Source organism: Thunnus albacares, chromosome 7 (genome assembly GCF_914725855.1).
Source record: "Thunnus albacares chromosome 7, fThuAlb1.1, whole genome shotgun sequence".
Lineage (NCBI taxonomy): Eukaryota > Metazoa > Chordata > Actinopteri > Scombriformes > Scombridae > Thunnus > Thunnus albacares.
This window is the reverse complement of record NC_058112.1, coordinates 20857166-20871361: the sequence shown is the minus strand read 5'-3', so window position 1 is coordinate 20871361 and position 14196 is coordinate 20857166. Positions and strand designations below refer to the sequence as shown.

Sequence of the window (14196 nt, the reverse complement as noted above, 5' to 3'; positions counted from 1 at the left end):
GAGTGGACACATTATGGATTTTGGCCCCCATCACTTACATTGAAAGCACATTTGAAGGGGCTCTATTAATAGCCAATGTGAACAGGAGGAAGGATTACAGCGAGGAAAACCTCTTTCACTGTTCATATATAGTCAGGTGACTGGTGTTTTATAACAGACTTGAAAAATTGTGACTCTATCCTTCAACTTATTGAGCTGGTCAGAAATAGCAGCGACTGTTTTTGCTGAAGATTTTCAATAAAGTTTCCCAAACACCACCGGAAGTGACATCATCAACAAACCCCTCAGTCTGCTGAATCAAAACAATGGCCGACTGGCTAACTAGCGTTTTGCCTTGTGTGCTCTTTTTAAGTGTTTAACAGATTACCTTCACAGTCTCTGTTTACTGGGGTCTGACTGGGATGGATAGATGATTTAATGAGTGTATTTTGTAGGAAGTCAGCCAGCTGCCAAAATGAGCGATGTTGTGGAGAAGACTCTGACAGCTCTGCCGAGCCTCCTGTCTTTAGACTCCCAACCTGGATCTGCAAAACTGTCCTCCACCTCAAAACTGGGAACCCTCATCAGAGGAATCACTGAGCTCACTTCTAAACATGTGAGTTTGTCTTTTTAAACTGGAGTTTAGGAGAAATAACATCAACCTTATTCAGTTGTTGCTGGTATGCTTTAACGTTAGCTAGCTAAGCTGACTATGCTAACTGAAAACGTGTTTATATGTTTATATATAAGCTCTACTACACGCTTAGTAGTCTTTATTCAACTTTAATAAGTTTTTAGACTGATTTTTGTTTGTTACTGTTGTTATTGTCTTGCATTTGAGAGCAGAACAGCAATTGTTATTGAAAAATCGTCCTTGTTGGTGCGTTCAGGTGCTTGTGGAAAGTCAGAATTTCATGCTATTTCCATTTTCATTTTTTATTTTTTTTAATGTAATCTTTATTTAATCAAGAAGTCTCATTGAGATTAAAATCTCTTTTCCCAGAGGGACATGAGAACAAGAAACATTCATAAGACAAGAACACAATCAGCAAACAGAAACAGCACAACTACATAATCAACAAGGAATTGATAAAAAAAAAAATCAGTTACAAGAATTATAAAAAATTAGATAATACAGCTTTAAAAAGTCCAAGAAGAATGAAAGATTTAAGTTTTAGGGCAGTTTGCAGTTCATTCAATTTAAAAGGTGCATAATACCTGAAACTATTTCTGCCAACATTAGTGCAAACATGAGGGATATCTGAGATTAAGTAGTTACTGGATCGTGTGCTGTAGTTACTAGATTTAAATAGAGCTTGGCGATATGGACAAAATCAAATATCACAATTTTTTTTAACAAATACCTCGATATCTATATTGTGATAACATTGTTGTGATGACTATTGGTGCTTTCACAAAATATGAACACAATGAGATTTTTGATAAATAATCGTCAGTAATGTGGCTGTAATGACTAAGTGGGTAAAGGCAAATAATAGAACAGCTACAACAGTCTGATAAGTTCAGAGAAGCACATCACTTTAATGCAGCCTTTAAAACCGGGAAAGGACAGCACTTGTGCCATATCATGATACAACACTATCCAAAATCCAAGACAATATCTAGTCTCATATCTTGATATCGATATGATATCGATATATTGCACAGCCCTAGATTTAAATGAGAGGAGAGATGTGAGGTAGAGCTTTATAGATGAATAACATGAGGTGTTTTTTTCTTCTTGTCTGTAAGGAAGACCATCCAACCTTATGATACAGAGACCAATGATGAGTACAAAATGTATAATTCATGATAAAGTGTAATGCGCTGTGATAAACTGCTGACGTCAGCTGCCAAAATGTGGTACAGACAGAAACTATGTTGTAGACTAGTAAAGAATAATGTAACGCCAGGCTGAAAATGTGAAAAGTGTGGTTTGGTTTGGTCTGAAATTGGCTCTGTTGCACCTGTAACCAGACCCAACAGTGAGGTGGTCAACAAGGTATCAGCTGTCGTCAAGTTGCTCTGTATTAAACCTGAAAGACATACAATACTGAGCAAAGGCATTAAAAGTAAAGTGAGGATGCTTTCAAAAATAGTGCCATAAATACTTTTTATTCATTAATTAACTTCATACAAAGAGGAGTAAACAGAAGAAACCGAAATGAAATCAGTATTTGGTGTGACAATGCTTTGCCTTTAAAACAGCACCAGTTCTCCTCTCCTGCACACAGTTTTTAAAATTACTTGGCAGGATGGTTGTTCCTGCATCTTGGAGAAGTTACCACAGTTCTTCTGTGAATTCATGCGTCTCAGTTGCTTCTGTCTCGTCATGTAATCCCAGACTGACTCTGTGATGTTGAGATCAGGGCGCTGTGGGGGCCAAACCATCTGCTGCAGGACTCCTTGTTCGTCTTGTCACTGAAAATAGTTCTTTATGACTCTGGCTGTATGTTTGGGGTCGTTCTCATGCTGCAGAATAATCGGTATGCATAATGGATAAGAAGCTAACATCCAAAGTGCCTAAAACATTTGTGCAGTACTGTATGTGGACGCTGTGAAAAGAATCATGCAAATCTGGGAGATTCTTGCTGCTGCTCAGCAATAGTTAGTTTCCCCCAAACGTATGAATTTATGAATCAGGAACAGCTTTATAAACTGTCACTGTTTATATCTGCATAACAACACAAAGATAATACAGCTGTGACAACATTTTCACTGTGATAGATTGCTTAGCTAAACCAATTTTGACACAAAGTGTATTGGCACAGTACGCCTTTGAAAATGTTCAGTGGTTATGTAAAGAGGATCTGATGTCATTAGTGTTTAAGTATGGTCATTAAACTAATATGGTTAATGACATCAATTAGAGCAATTCAGTGCCAATCTTCCTCACAACACAGTGTTTGTTTTGCTCGTTATCCTCAACTGTGTTTCTCCCATTCAGGAGGAAGAGAAACTCATTCAACGTGAACTGGCATCTATCAAAGAACAGGTGTCATCCCCCAACACCTCCATGGTATGGACCTTTGGATTTTTATTCCCATTTTGGTTTTGCACAAGAAACCAGATTAGTAAAACAGGCTGAGTGATACCTGGAAGTATTGATGTGTGTATTGAAGTGTCTTTCTTGTGTCATGATCCTCAGAGGCAGATGAAGGAGCTCATGGTGAGAGCCATCTACTGTGAAATGTTGGGTTATGAGGCTTCATTCAGCTATATTCACGCCATCAAACTGGCTCAACAAGGCACTGCTCTGGAGAAGAGAGTTGGTATGTTCTTTTCTAATTATACTCAATCCTTGCCTGCAGGTATTACAAAGCTCATCAATCAAAAAGCTCATGTTGCAATAAGCACAAATGTTTTTAAAATTGGCGAAATTAGAGTTGCCGTTCTGCAGAACTTGTCCTCATTTGTCACCATAACAACTACACTGACTTAACTATGATGCTGTGATACTATCCTCCCACACATCCCTGTACCAACAATACGTTTGTGTGATCTGCAGGTTACCTCGCTGTCTCCTTGTTTCTGAACGAAAGTCATGAGCTGCTCCTTCTCCTTGTGAACACTGTATTAAAGGTGGGTGTTCAGTTTGAGTTTTTACAGCATTTGTCATCTTGAGTCTAAATGAGAATAAAGGACATCAATGTGTTTTACATGTTTTCAGGATCTTCAGAGCACAAACCTTATTGAAGTGTGCATGGCTCTAACTGTTGTCAGCCAAATGTTCCCCAAAGATATGATACCTGCGATCCTTCCTCTGGTGGAAGAGAAACTCACTCACCCAAAGTAAGACATACTCTTTGCCTCTCCATTTCGATTAATAAACCTGTCTGAATATTATGCCTTACAGAGGTTTCTTATGATGTATTTATAGAGAAATCATACGGCGAAAAGCTGTTCTGGCACTGTACAAATTCTACCTAATAGCACCGAATCAAGTTCAACACATCCACAACAAGTTTCGCAAAGCTTTGTGCGACAAGGATCCTGGTGTTATGACAGCCTCACTACACATCTACTTACAGATGATCACGGTAATTAGTATGGTATTTTTCTGGATTCTGTAATTATTTCTAAGGTTAAGGCTGAGAAAACATTATACAGACATCTCTGTTTGATCTACTGTAGTGTAATCTAGTCCTGTCATGTACTTTTCTTACATTTTAGGAGAATCCTGAAGGTTATAAGGATCTGGCAGCGTGTTTTGTGACCATACTGAAGCAGGTGGTGGGAGGAAAGCTGCCCATGGATTTTAATTATCATAGTGTTCCTGCTCCCTGGCTTCAAATCCAACTCCTCAGAATATTGTCCTTACTTGGAAAAAATGACCAGAGGTAATTATCACTTATTATGTCCCCGGATAAATTGGATGTAGTATCTTGTGGTTGTGCTCTGTGCCCAACTTCTTGCGAGTAGATTTTCTGAGTCTGTTCTTTGTTTTTTGACAGCGCAAGTGAGATCATGTATGAAGTCCTTGACGAGTCTTTACGAAGAGCAGAGATGAACCATAACATCACCTATGGTATGTTAGATTTAAAATAGTGTTTTCTGATTAATTTAGTTGTTTGAAATAATTTCAATATCAGCCACTTATACAAATCTCTCTTTATTTCCAGCAATATTATACGAGTGTGTAAAATGTATTTACACAATTCATCCCAAATCTGAACTTTTGGAAAAAGCTGCAAAGTGCATCGGCAACTTTGTGCTGTCACCTAAGATTAATCTCAAATATCTTGGTAAGAAAGAAATCCTAAGTAAGAAGTATTTTTTTTCCAATCAAGATCTCAGATATTTACTGTAGTAATTCTGTTAATTTGATGTAACTGTAGGCTTGAAGGCCCTCACCTATGTGGTCCAGCAGGATCCTAAACTGGCCCTGCAGCATCAGATGACCATCATAGAGTGTCTAGATCACCCTGACCTCATCATCAAGCGTGAGGTGAGACGGATATTGGTGTAGTTTGGATTTTAGTGTCATCGGGTTTGGGTTTTTTTTTCAGCATTGTGGGTCTCTTATTTCTGTGCAGGTGCTGGAGTTGCTGTTTCGGATTACTAACGCCCAGAACGTCACGGTCATTGTTGAGAAGATGCTGGAGTTTCTGAGCATCAGTAAAGACGACTACACTACTATTGACTTGGTGGGGAAGGTGGCAGAACTGGCAGAAAAATATCCTTTTGTGTGTGTCGATAGCGGAGGCAAGAGACAGCGTTTAGTATTAATATTAATAATAATATGACTGTCATTTACATCTGATGACCCACACATTGAAATAATAATAATAATAATAGAAAAACTGGGAAGTTTACAATCTAGACAAACAGTTTTATTGGTTGCAGACAATGAAAATGGTCACACACTTTGCTCTCTATAATGTTGAATTGACTTAATATTCTGTTATATTTTCTAATACCTTGTTTGTTCCTATTTATTGTGTTTTTTTTTCCTATAAGCCTTTTTACATATGCACCAGACAATGAATGGTTCATTGAGACCATGAACACAGTGTTTTCATTGGGTGGAGACACGATGCAGCCTGACATCCCAAACAATTTCCTTAAACTGCTTTCTGAGGGTGAGATAACCCAAATGCTTATTCTGTAGCACTCAAGTGTTGTCATATTAGATTATTTCAGTTTGCATTCGCAATCTAATAATGTTCAATTTCTCTTTAATGGCCCAGGATTTGACAGTGTGGAGGAGGACAGGAAGTTGAGGCTATTTGCTGTGGATTCATATGTTTCTCTGCTGCAAGGAGAGCCTGGCAAACTGCCGCAGCGCTTCCTACAAGTCATCAGCTGGGTAAGAGATGTTTGCACGATACTTTATGAGCAGTTGGTATATTCTTTCATGATTAAAATAAAAGCAGAGTAGGCACAACTTCATCTATTTTCAAGGTGCATGGAGAAGGGAAAAAGTCAAAGGTCAAAACTCGTAATTAAAATAAAAACAAGAAGCTGAAGAAGGGAAAGAATGCAGAGCAGAGCAGGGTTTACCAATCACTTTAAAAACTGCAGGAAATAAGAATAGTAAAATATGTGAGGGGATGAAAATACAAAATGCTTTTAAACGCAAGTTAAATGCGGAAAATAAGAGCAAACCCCCATTAGAAACGTTTAAAAAAATCATAAAGAATTAGTTGGAATGAGTTTTCTCGGGCAGGCCCTTTAAATCAATAGTTCCCAACCTTTTGCGGCCAGTGGTCTAGGTCGGAAACCACTGCTTTAAATAATAGCCTCAGGATCCAGACGATAAAAGCTGAGTGTATTCTGATGAGGGATCAGAAGTGCTTGTTGAGGAGATCTCAGGCGGCTCACAGGGATTGAAGAGTGCAGCCAGAGGCCAGATTAAGCCTTGAGAGATAAGATAAGATAGCTTTAAACATGACCAGCAGCATTAAGTCAGTTTGTTAAGAAGCAAGACAGTACACCCCTTCCCCTGTTCCTCAAAGTGTCACTTCACTACATAGCATTTCGAACGCTAAAGTTTAACCCCGTCTCTACCATGCACAGGTCCTCGGTGAATACTCTCATTTGATGGAGGAACTCGAACCAGCCGCGGTGCTGAGACTGCTGGCCAAGCTGTTGGACATGAAGCACACCAGCAGTGAAACAAAGAGCTGGGTCCTCATAGCAATGACCAAGCTCTGTGAGGGCGGGGCAGGTGTTTCTGTGGCTCAGGAGGTTTGTGAAACATACAGCAGCTCCATGGACACTGTGCTGAGACAGAGAGCTCAGGAGCTGCAGTACCTCAGCCACAACTCTGAACTACGAGCCAAGGTGCTGCCTCGAGATGCTCACATGGAGCCCCTGGAGGTAACGCACAATCAGGGCCGCACAATTATGATAATGATGTTAAATTGCACAGGATGCTATCACTGTAATGTTGTTTACTATCCATAGTCATAGAAACCTGATATATTGACAACATGGAGTCATTTAATTAGATTTGAAATATTACTTCTGTTGAAACATCTCGGCATTTGGCATAAAATACCATAATTACTGTAAAATGATTCAGCTCTCGAAACCACAGCAGATGATGTCACTTTGTAGTTCCTCCTCCTCATTATCTAATGGTTGGGAAAAAACCTGCATACGCTTGCTCTCCCTGGCACAGAGTCGATTAGATTAATGACAGTACTTAACAAAATATTAGAGATCATCAACTCAGCTGTAATTGTACCGTTTTAGGTGCAGTCGTTAGCAGCTGTTTGAGCATGTCTGGAACAGACTGATAAGAGGACAGTTCGGTATCAGATGCAGTGTCGGGTTGACAACCAGAATAATGTACAGATACACAGATGCTTCCACTGGTGTAAAGTTTCAAATCATAGTTAAAGTGTAAAATGAGATAGAGGTGTATTTATTTGCACCTCTATCTCATTTAAACACTCAACACTGCTTTTCCAAATGCTTTTTTCCCACCCCATTAAATAATAAATGTAAACTTGCAGTTGTAATTATGTTGTTTTCGAGGTGGACTCCTCTTTATCATTTCTGGATGGATTTGTGTCCGAGGCGTTGGCGGCTGGTGCTGCTCCATACAAGCCTCCCCATCAACGGCAAGAGGAACTAGCTCAGGCAAAAGGTAAAGCCCATTAAAACATTTAGACCGTTGCAAATTTGGCAACATGTGTACTGCCTTGTTTTGATTTGTTTTGTTTGCCTCAGCGTTGAGCCTGGAGCCCTACAGCCTGTCCCTGCCTATTAGCATGTCCTCCTGCAGCATAGCCGACAGACAGTCTCCTACGCTGCTGTCCATAAGCTCCGGTCTGTCAGGCGATAGCACCGACATCTCGCACAAAGGAGGGTATGTGGACGCAACATGCATGCCTCTGCTTGCAGAATTATGTTGCATTGTATTGTTTTGAGCTCACTCTGGTGATTTGCCATCTGTGTTTCAGCTCCACGACTCTGAATCTGGATGGAGTGAAGAGGGTGTGGGGGAGGGAGGGCTATCTGGCCCATAAGGAACCTGTGGAGGAAACTGCCCAGGTTGAGGTTCCCAGTCCAGTCCAGTCACCCAGCCAGCAGAAGGAGGCTGACAGCTCACATAGTCAGACTCAAACTCCAATACCAACCCCTGAGCCAGAGCAAGAGAAAAAGCAGCTGGCCTCTTCGCTGTTTGTCGGCCTGAGTTCCCAAAGCTCTGCGTGTTTGGTGAGCTTAGAAAGTCTTCTAAAGGCCTGAACAATATTGAGGAAGATGCCACCCGTGATAAATGTGTGGGATATCATAATGACAATATGAGATTAAAGAAAATAGATAACCATAAGATTTTAGTGCCCTCTTATGGCATGTGGAAGTCACTTACAGTGAAGCAGCTGCAGCCGTTTGACAAACATGAATCTGCTGAGTAAATCCTGAAGGCTCACCCAGTGCATGATTTAAAAAAAAAAAAAAAAAAAGAAAAGAAAAGAAAAAAAGATGCTAATTTAAATTGTGCAAGTCTTGAGGCTATATTGGCAAATCAGTTTCAAACAGGGGAGGAATGGAATCTGATACAGGGAGAGCAGGATCTACTGGCTCTACAGTATCAACCTTCTGCCATTTTGATGTTTATATTGTTGCCTTTTATAATTTTTATTGTGAATTCACCCAGTGAAAACAATAAATGTGCACTACCGTAAACATGACTGTTATGTCTAAAAGTTTTCCTTCTCACAGATGGGAAAGTCTGAGCCAACGCCCCAGAGGTTCCGAAGAAAAGCCAAAGGTCAGGGTTCATCCGCTGGTGTCAGCGAGCAAATACCCAACTCCCTCGTCACGTCTCCCAGCACGGTGGATAACTTGCTGTGTAACAACCTACTGGACTCCAACATCGCCTCTGAAACGGACGTTTCCTCACCCAAACAGACATCCCAACTCGCTCAGGGCCTCACCACTGCTAATGGCACCTGTGATGTAGAAGGGGAACTAACAGACAGTAACATAAAGGGAACTAAGCCCTCTCTCATCAGGGATAACGGTATGGTAGCTGCTGATCCTGCTCCACACAAAGACCCAGACGGACCTAAAGACTCATATCTCAGTTCCCATCTTCCTGCAGAGCTCTCTGGACTGTCTTGCTCAGAAATCACTCCTCTGTGCTGCAACCAAAGTCTGGATCTTTCAGCCTGTCATGTGCAGAAAGAGGACTCTTTAGTGCTAGTTGTTTTTATGACCAACTCCTCTGACTCTGACATTCAACAGATACTACTACAGTTTGATTCAGAAGAACTTGAGGTAAATTATTGAGCAGAAAAGCATTAATGAAGTCTTATACAATCCTTATTAGATTTTCATATTAAAGAACCGTTTCTTGTAATGTTTTTCAGGTATCCTGTGTGTCTGACAGCCCAGTGGAGGAGGTGAGAAGCCACAGTGTAGCGGTGTGTCAGTATTCCCTGACTGTGAAGAGGCCTTCCGTTCATGTTGAAGTAGCCGGGTCGGTGTCTTTTCACGTTCCTGTCGGGATACCTCAGGCAGTGCAGTTCTCATACAAACTGCCTTTAACCAACTTTGTCAGGTGAAATATTTTCTGGTTTCTTTACAGAGTCATGATACTGTTTGTTGCTTACGTTAGTTTCACATCTTTCCTGTTTGTGTCCTGTGCAGACCTTTGGCGGTGTCCACAGAGGAGTACGGGACAATGTGGCTGGCCTTCTCTCATGATACGAAGCAGAACCTGAGACTCATAAATGATGTCCAAGAACCTCTCACAGCCACGCTGAATGTGCTGAAGAAGAAACTTCAACTTCATGTTGTGGAGATCATAGGTGAATAAGTTATCCATCACTGAGTGTTTAGTTTGATGGTAAAGGGATGTTATAACCAGTATAACACGTTACTTTGTAATGTATTAGAGTACTCTTATTAGTTTGTACATTAGGACTGAAAGTTGAGTCTCAACCTTGGAATCAGTAGTTAAAAAGTTGAAAAATAACTTTAAGGCAAGGTCCACTTTTTCATGGTCTTCATCAGCTGAATGTTAATATCAACCGATGAAGACTGTGAGATGTAGCTGAAACTTAAGGAAAAGCTAGTAAGTGGATCTTGTGTTTAAAGTTATTGTTTTTAACAAGTGTATGCATTAGTTTTTCACATGTGTACAATAACTATATTTATTGTTCGGCACCACTTTCTAACAAATCATATTTTAAAACTGTTGCTGTACACGACATTCAGCCACTAGATGACGCACTATAGCACCAACATCTCAGACCAAAACAGAAACATTTTCACAAACATATTTTAGTGCACATGCACTAACACGTGCGGCCGGTGTGGCTACCAAAACAAAAAACTGAGAAGCTCGGATAACAACATACGCAGAGGGAGTGTGACTTCATTCACTGCTCAGGTCGTCATTACTCTGCTATATCTTTACACAGCAAATAGTTGTTTGCTGACATCCAGTGAAGCTCAATGTCATTTATTGGACCTTTAAAATTGTAACTATTGAAAGAAAAAGTTGTGTTATTGTGCTGTTTTTGAGCTGCTCTATTTAAGCATTTTTGTCTTTTTTGTGTTTATGTATGTATAAAAAATGAATTTGTATATGCAGACCAGAAAATAAGTTCTAAATTTACTTAATTCATGCTAATAAATCAGTTATTAATGCTCTACAGATCAGTAATAATCCATTGAACCTAAAAAGCAAGTTATGCTGGAGGACAAACACCACACAACAACCCAAAGTTGCCTTATTTCTGGTCTATAAGCATTAATAAATAAGTAATTTATTAAATAACAATAAAGCTTTTAGAACATAAACTCTTTATAAAGTATTTTTTGTTTGCTTGTTCTGGAGCTTTCAAGCTTTTTTTGTTTGGTCAACTTGTATTTTGGGTCACCTGATAGCATGATTTATGCATATTTTAAATTTAACATACAGTATTTGACCAAAAGGTTGATATGTGTTAATTTCATCCTCACTTTGTATCTTACAGTGTTCGTGAGTAAACCTTTATAATTTTTTCCTCGCAGGGATGGAAGGTATTGTAGCTTGCCGGCTCCTCCGGGATCAGCCATGTCTGATGCACTGCCGCGTGCATGCGGACACGCTGGCCGTGTGGCTGCGCTCTCCAGTCCCCGACCTGCCCGACTGCCTGCTCTACCACTGTCAGAGAGCTTTACAGGAGCACTGAGCCCCGACTGCAACACCTGCACTGACACCGCCAAGCGACACAACCACCGGACTGAAGAGGAAGGTACACAGAGCGTCTGATGGTGTGCGTTCTCATCTTTACATTACAGTGTTAACCATTTGTTGTTCACTTCCACAATATGTTATTCAGCATGATTTGGGGGGGGGTTTGTCCATAAATGATTGATTTTTAACAGTTGACAGAATACTTAATGGCTGGTAAAAAGGCCAAAAGATGATGTATTTAAACTCTTGTGGGTGTTTGATGTTTCAGAGAAACACTAATGTCTTAAAATGATGACAGGGCTCCATAATGACTTGAAAATTTCAATTTAAAGCATTTTTTGTGAATGGAATGGATATTACATATGATATTCTCTGTATAAGGTGAAAACCATAAATTTCTAGTTATTTTTTCACAGAGAGATTATGTCCTGCTTAATTTAGACAAAGACATAAAGGTTGGTCTCAGGTTTTCATTTATCATCTTAAAAACACTTTATTGCTGTCACCAGTTAAAATTGTTTCTATATTCAAGTTCATTAAAACTGATTGAAATGGAAAACATAGCACCAACTCTGACATTGGATTGATTCATTATCAGATGTTTTGGGAGAAGCACAGAGAAGAAAATACTGGTATCTTTCAGGAGTACAAAACTTCTGTCTGTTATGGACTTGGTTTTAGTATTAGCTCAACTTTAACTCAACATCTTACATGAGAATAGTTTGACTTGAATCTAACAGTGAAGGTAATGTCCATATTGTCCATTTCTCATGTGCTAAATTCAGTTCTCCGTGTTTTGCAGATGCTGCATTCTGTGTAATATGATTATCTATGCACTCATGTTTCTGGTTTGTCAGTCAGATGAAAGGTGGATTTTAGTGTTTTTTGATTATTATATTTTTGTATAAATGCAGTATTGAAGAAAAACATATTTATTGGATTTATATTCTTACTGAAAATATTTTATATTAGTTTCATTTAAAGGCAAAAAAAAAAAAAATCATTGTGCTTCATGTACTGTTTGACTGTGTTGCCAGATTTGGTCTTCAGTTTGTCCGACTTGTCTCAGCCTGTTATTTTTTTTTTTTTATTTTTTTTTTTTTGCCTGTGTCCTGATTTGAAGTGCAGCGTGACGCTAACAATGTGTCTAAACTTTAACCCAACGCCTTATGTGCTAATGCCAGGGTGGCGTGTTTGATTTGTGCCTGTGGTACAGAGAAAAAAAATCATTGTTTCATAGAGTGCCTGTCACTACATTCTCCTAACTTATGAATAAATTCAACACATGTAAATTAACTTGATTTTGACTCACGGATCATTCATTCAATAGAGGCTATGAAGCAGATGTGCTGGACTAGAAGTGAAGAAAACATAAAGATGATAAGGAGAATATTTTTTGATGTTTTTCTCTTCTCATATGTTTTTTTTTTATTTAGTAAACAGAAACAGAACATATAACAATATATATCACAGAAAGATGTTGCAAAGAACGGACACTATACACTATACACAATATGTCAGTGTAGATATGTAGAGTGAATAATAGAATATATAAGGGACATGGGAGGTGAAGAAAATGAAGAAATAGGAGGGCAAAAAAAGGATTAAAAAGCTGAATAGCAGCCAAATGTTTAGAGCAGCTGAGTTGTAAAGGATTGGCTAAACTATGTGCTTTTGTATCATACTACCTTTTCCTCTCAAACAGGTCTACATTTAATATTTGCTACATGAAAATATTTTAAATATGTATTGAATAAGTATTGAGAAGACAGCAAATATCAAAAATATTAGTAACATTTTACCGATTTGATGCCCCCTTCTGCATAATCCACATTTCCATTCACATCTATCAGAGCCCAATTAGAAATAAGAAGAAAAGATGTGCATGTAGCTAATATTTCATACCTTCCAGTGTGTGCTGAAATTACAGTGTGATGTTTACTAACACTACTCACTGTACCATAGTGTTACTTAATATTAAGTAAGAGATATAACATGATAGTAGTGTCTTCATTAACAGGGTTAATTAAAGCTACCCTATGGAGTTTCTGACCTCTAGTAGCGCTGTGTGTGTCCCTGTTTTGTCTGTTTTCATCAAACACGCCGTCAAGAGGACACGTATGCAAATGCCTGCAGCCAATAAACAGTTTACTGCAAGCTAACAAACCATTGTAAACAAGGCAGGACTTAGAATACTTAAAAAATTGTTGCTACAAATGTTTTATGAGGAGAAAAGTGCATTCAACGTGTTTGTTTGGCCTCAAGGATACACATAATGTTTTGGTGAGTAACACCCAATATAAACATAACTTTTGTTTGTTTACAAGGAAACTCCGCAAGGCATCTTTAACATGAACCACTAAATCATGTAAGAGTTTGTTTCGAACAGTTTGTCACTACACTGAGACATGCACATATTTCTGGTCTTTTTGTTTTGTATATTTTGTGACCTCAAGACAGCAAAACAAAACCTTTAACCATGTCCTCCCTGGCTTTCCATACTGCGCCACATGGGTCAGAAATCCACTCTTGCACTGCTCTGAAACCTCCAACTGTATTAGTTAAAGGTCAGTTATGTCAACGTAAGCATAATTTCTTTTCTGACCACAAATTTACCATTTAATTGCTCTAAATATTTCTGATATATAATAACCCTAAGTGCTAGGAGTTATATTTTTTGCACACTTTCATCTTGTCCAGGGAGTAGCAGGTCTTCAGCGAAACAGTTGTAGTTTTCATCCTCAGTGTAACGGTGCTGTTATGTCTCACATTTGAGTGTGTTGAGGTGGTGTCGTTCGAGGGATGAAGCGCATGGCCAGGCTGTGATCGTCCTTCATTGGCTGCCGTGACAGGTTGTTGGTCTGCTTGATGCTGCTGAGGGTGCTGCCTCGGCAAGGGCACACAGTGTAACGAGACAGCAGAGTGACCAAGATGGCCTTCATCATCACCATTGCGATATGTCTGCCCACGCAGGAACGAGGCCCGCAGCCAAAGGGCTGGAAGAAACGGTTGGGCACCTGCCAGACAAAGGAGATAAAGGAGTTTTTTTTTTTTTTTTTGTCAGAGCCACATAT

At 39.3% G+C, this 14196-nt stretch overlaps 2 protein-coding genes across 2 annotated transcripts in view; one reads left to right on the top strand and one right to left on the bottom strand.

Annotated features, from left to right (window-relative positions):
* The first annotated feature begins 258 nt into the window (after nucleotides 1-258).
* ap4e1 (adaptor related protein complex 4 subunit epsilon 1) lies at nucleotides 259-12418 on the top strand. The gene is made up of 21 exons (XM_044356885.1): nucleotides 259-595; nucleotides 2927-2998; nucleotides 3128-3251; nucleotides 3488-3561; nucleotides 3650-3771; nucleotides 3860-4019; nucleotides 4153-4319; nucleotides 4434-4507; nucleotides 4602-4724; nucleotides 4818-4927; nucleotides 5016-5155; nucleotides 5449-5561; nucleotides 5670-5788; nucleotides 6499-6801; nucleotides 7465-7576; nucleotides 7660-7798; nucleotides 7893-8148; nucleotides 8656-9213; nucleotides 9306-9496; nucleotides 9586-9746; nucleotides 10957-12418. The coding sequence occupies exons 1-21, from the start codon at nucleotides 455-457 to the stop codon at nucleotides 11115-11117; spliced, it is 3420 nt and encodes a 1139-aa protein (XP_044212820.1). The 5' UTR covers nucleotides 259-454; the 3' UTR covers nucleotides 11118-12418.
* The window catches only part of LOC122985910 (aromatase-like), a 6453-nt gene continuing 3541 nt past the window's right edge, over nucleotides 11285-14196 (bottom strand). The window contains 1 exon segment of the mRNA XM_044356926.1: nucleotides 11285-14139. Coding sequence (XP_044212861.1) covers nucleotides 13888-14139 — 252 coding nt within the window. The 3' untranslated portion in view covers nucleotides 11285-13887.

Excerpts from the sequence above, each read along its gene's own strand:
- ap4e1 (XM_044356885.1), top strand. The coding sequence starts at position 455 with ATGAGCGATGTTGTGGAGAAGACTCTGACAGCTCTGCCGAGCCTCCTG. Across the intron at positions 3,772-3,859 it reads GAGAAACTCACTCACCCAAA|AGAAATCATACGGCGAAAAG; the intron begins GTAAGACATACT and ends ATGTATTTATAG. Across the intron at positions 7,799-7,892 it reads GACATCTCGCACAAAGGAGG|CTCCACGACTCTGAATCTGG; the intron begins GTATGTGGACGC and ends TCTGTGTTTCAG.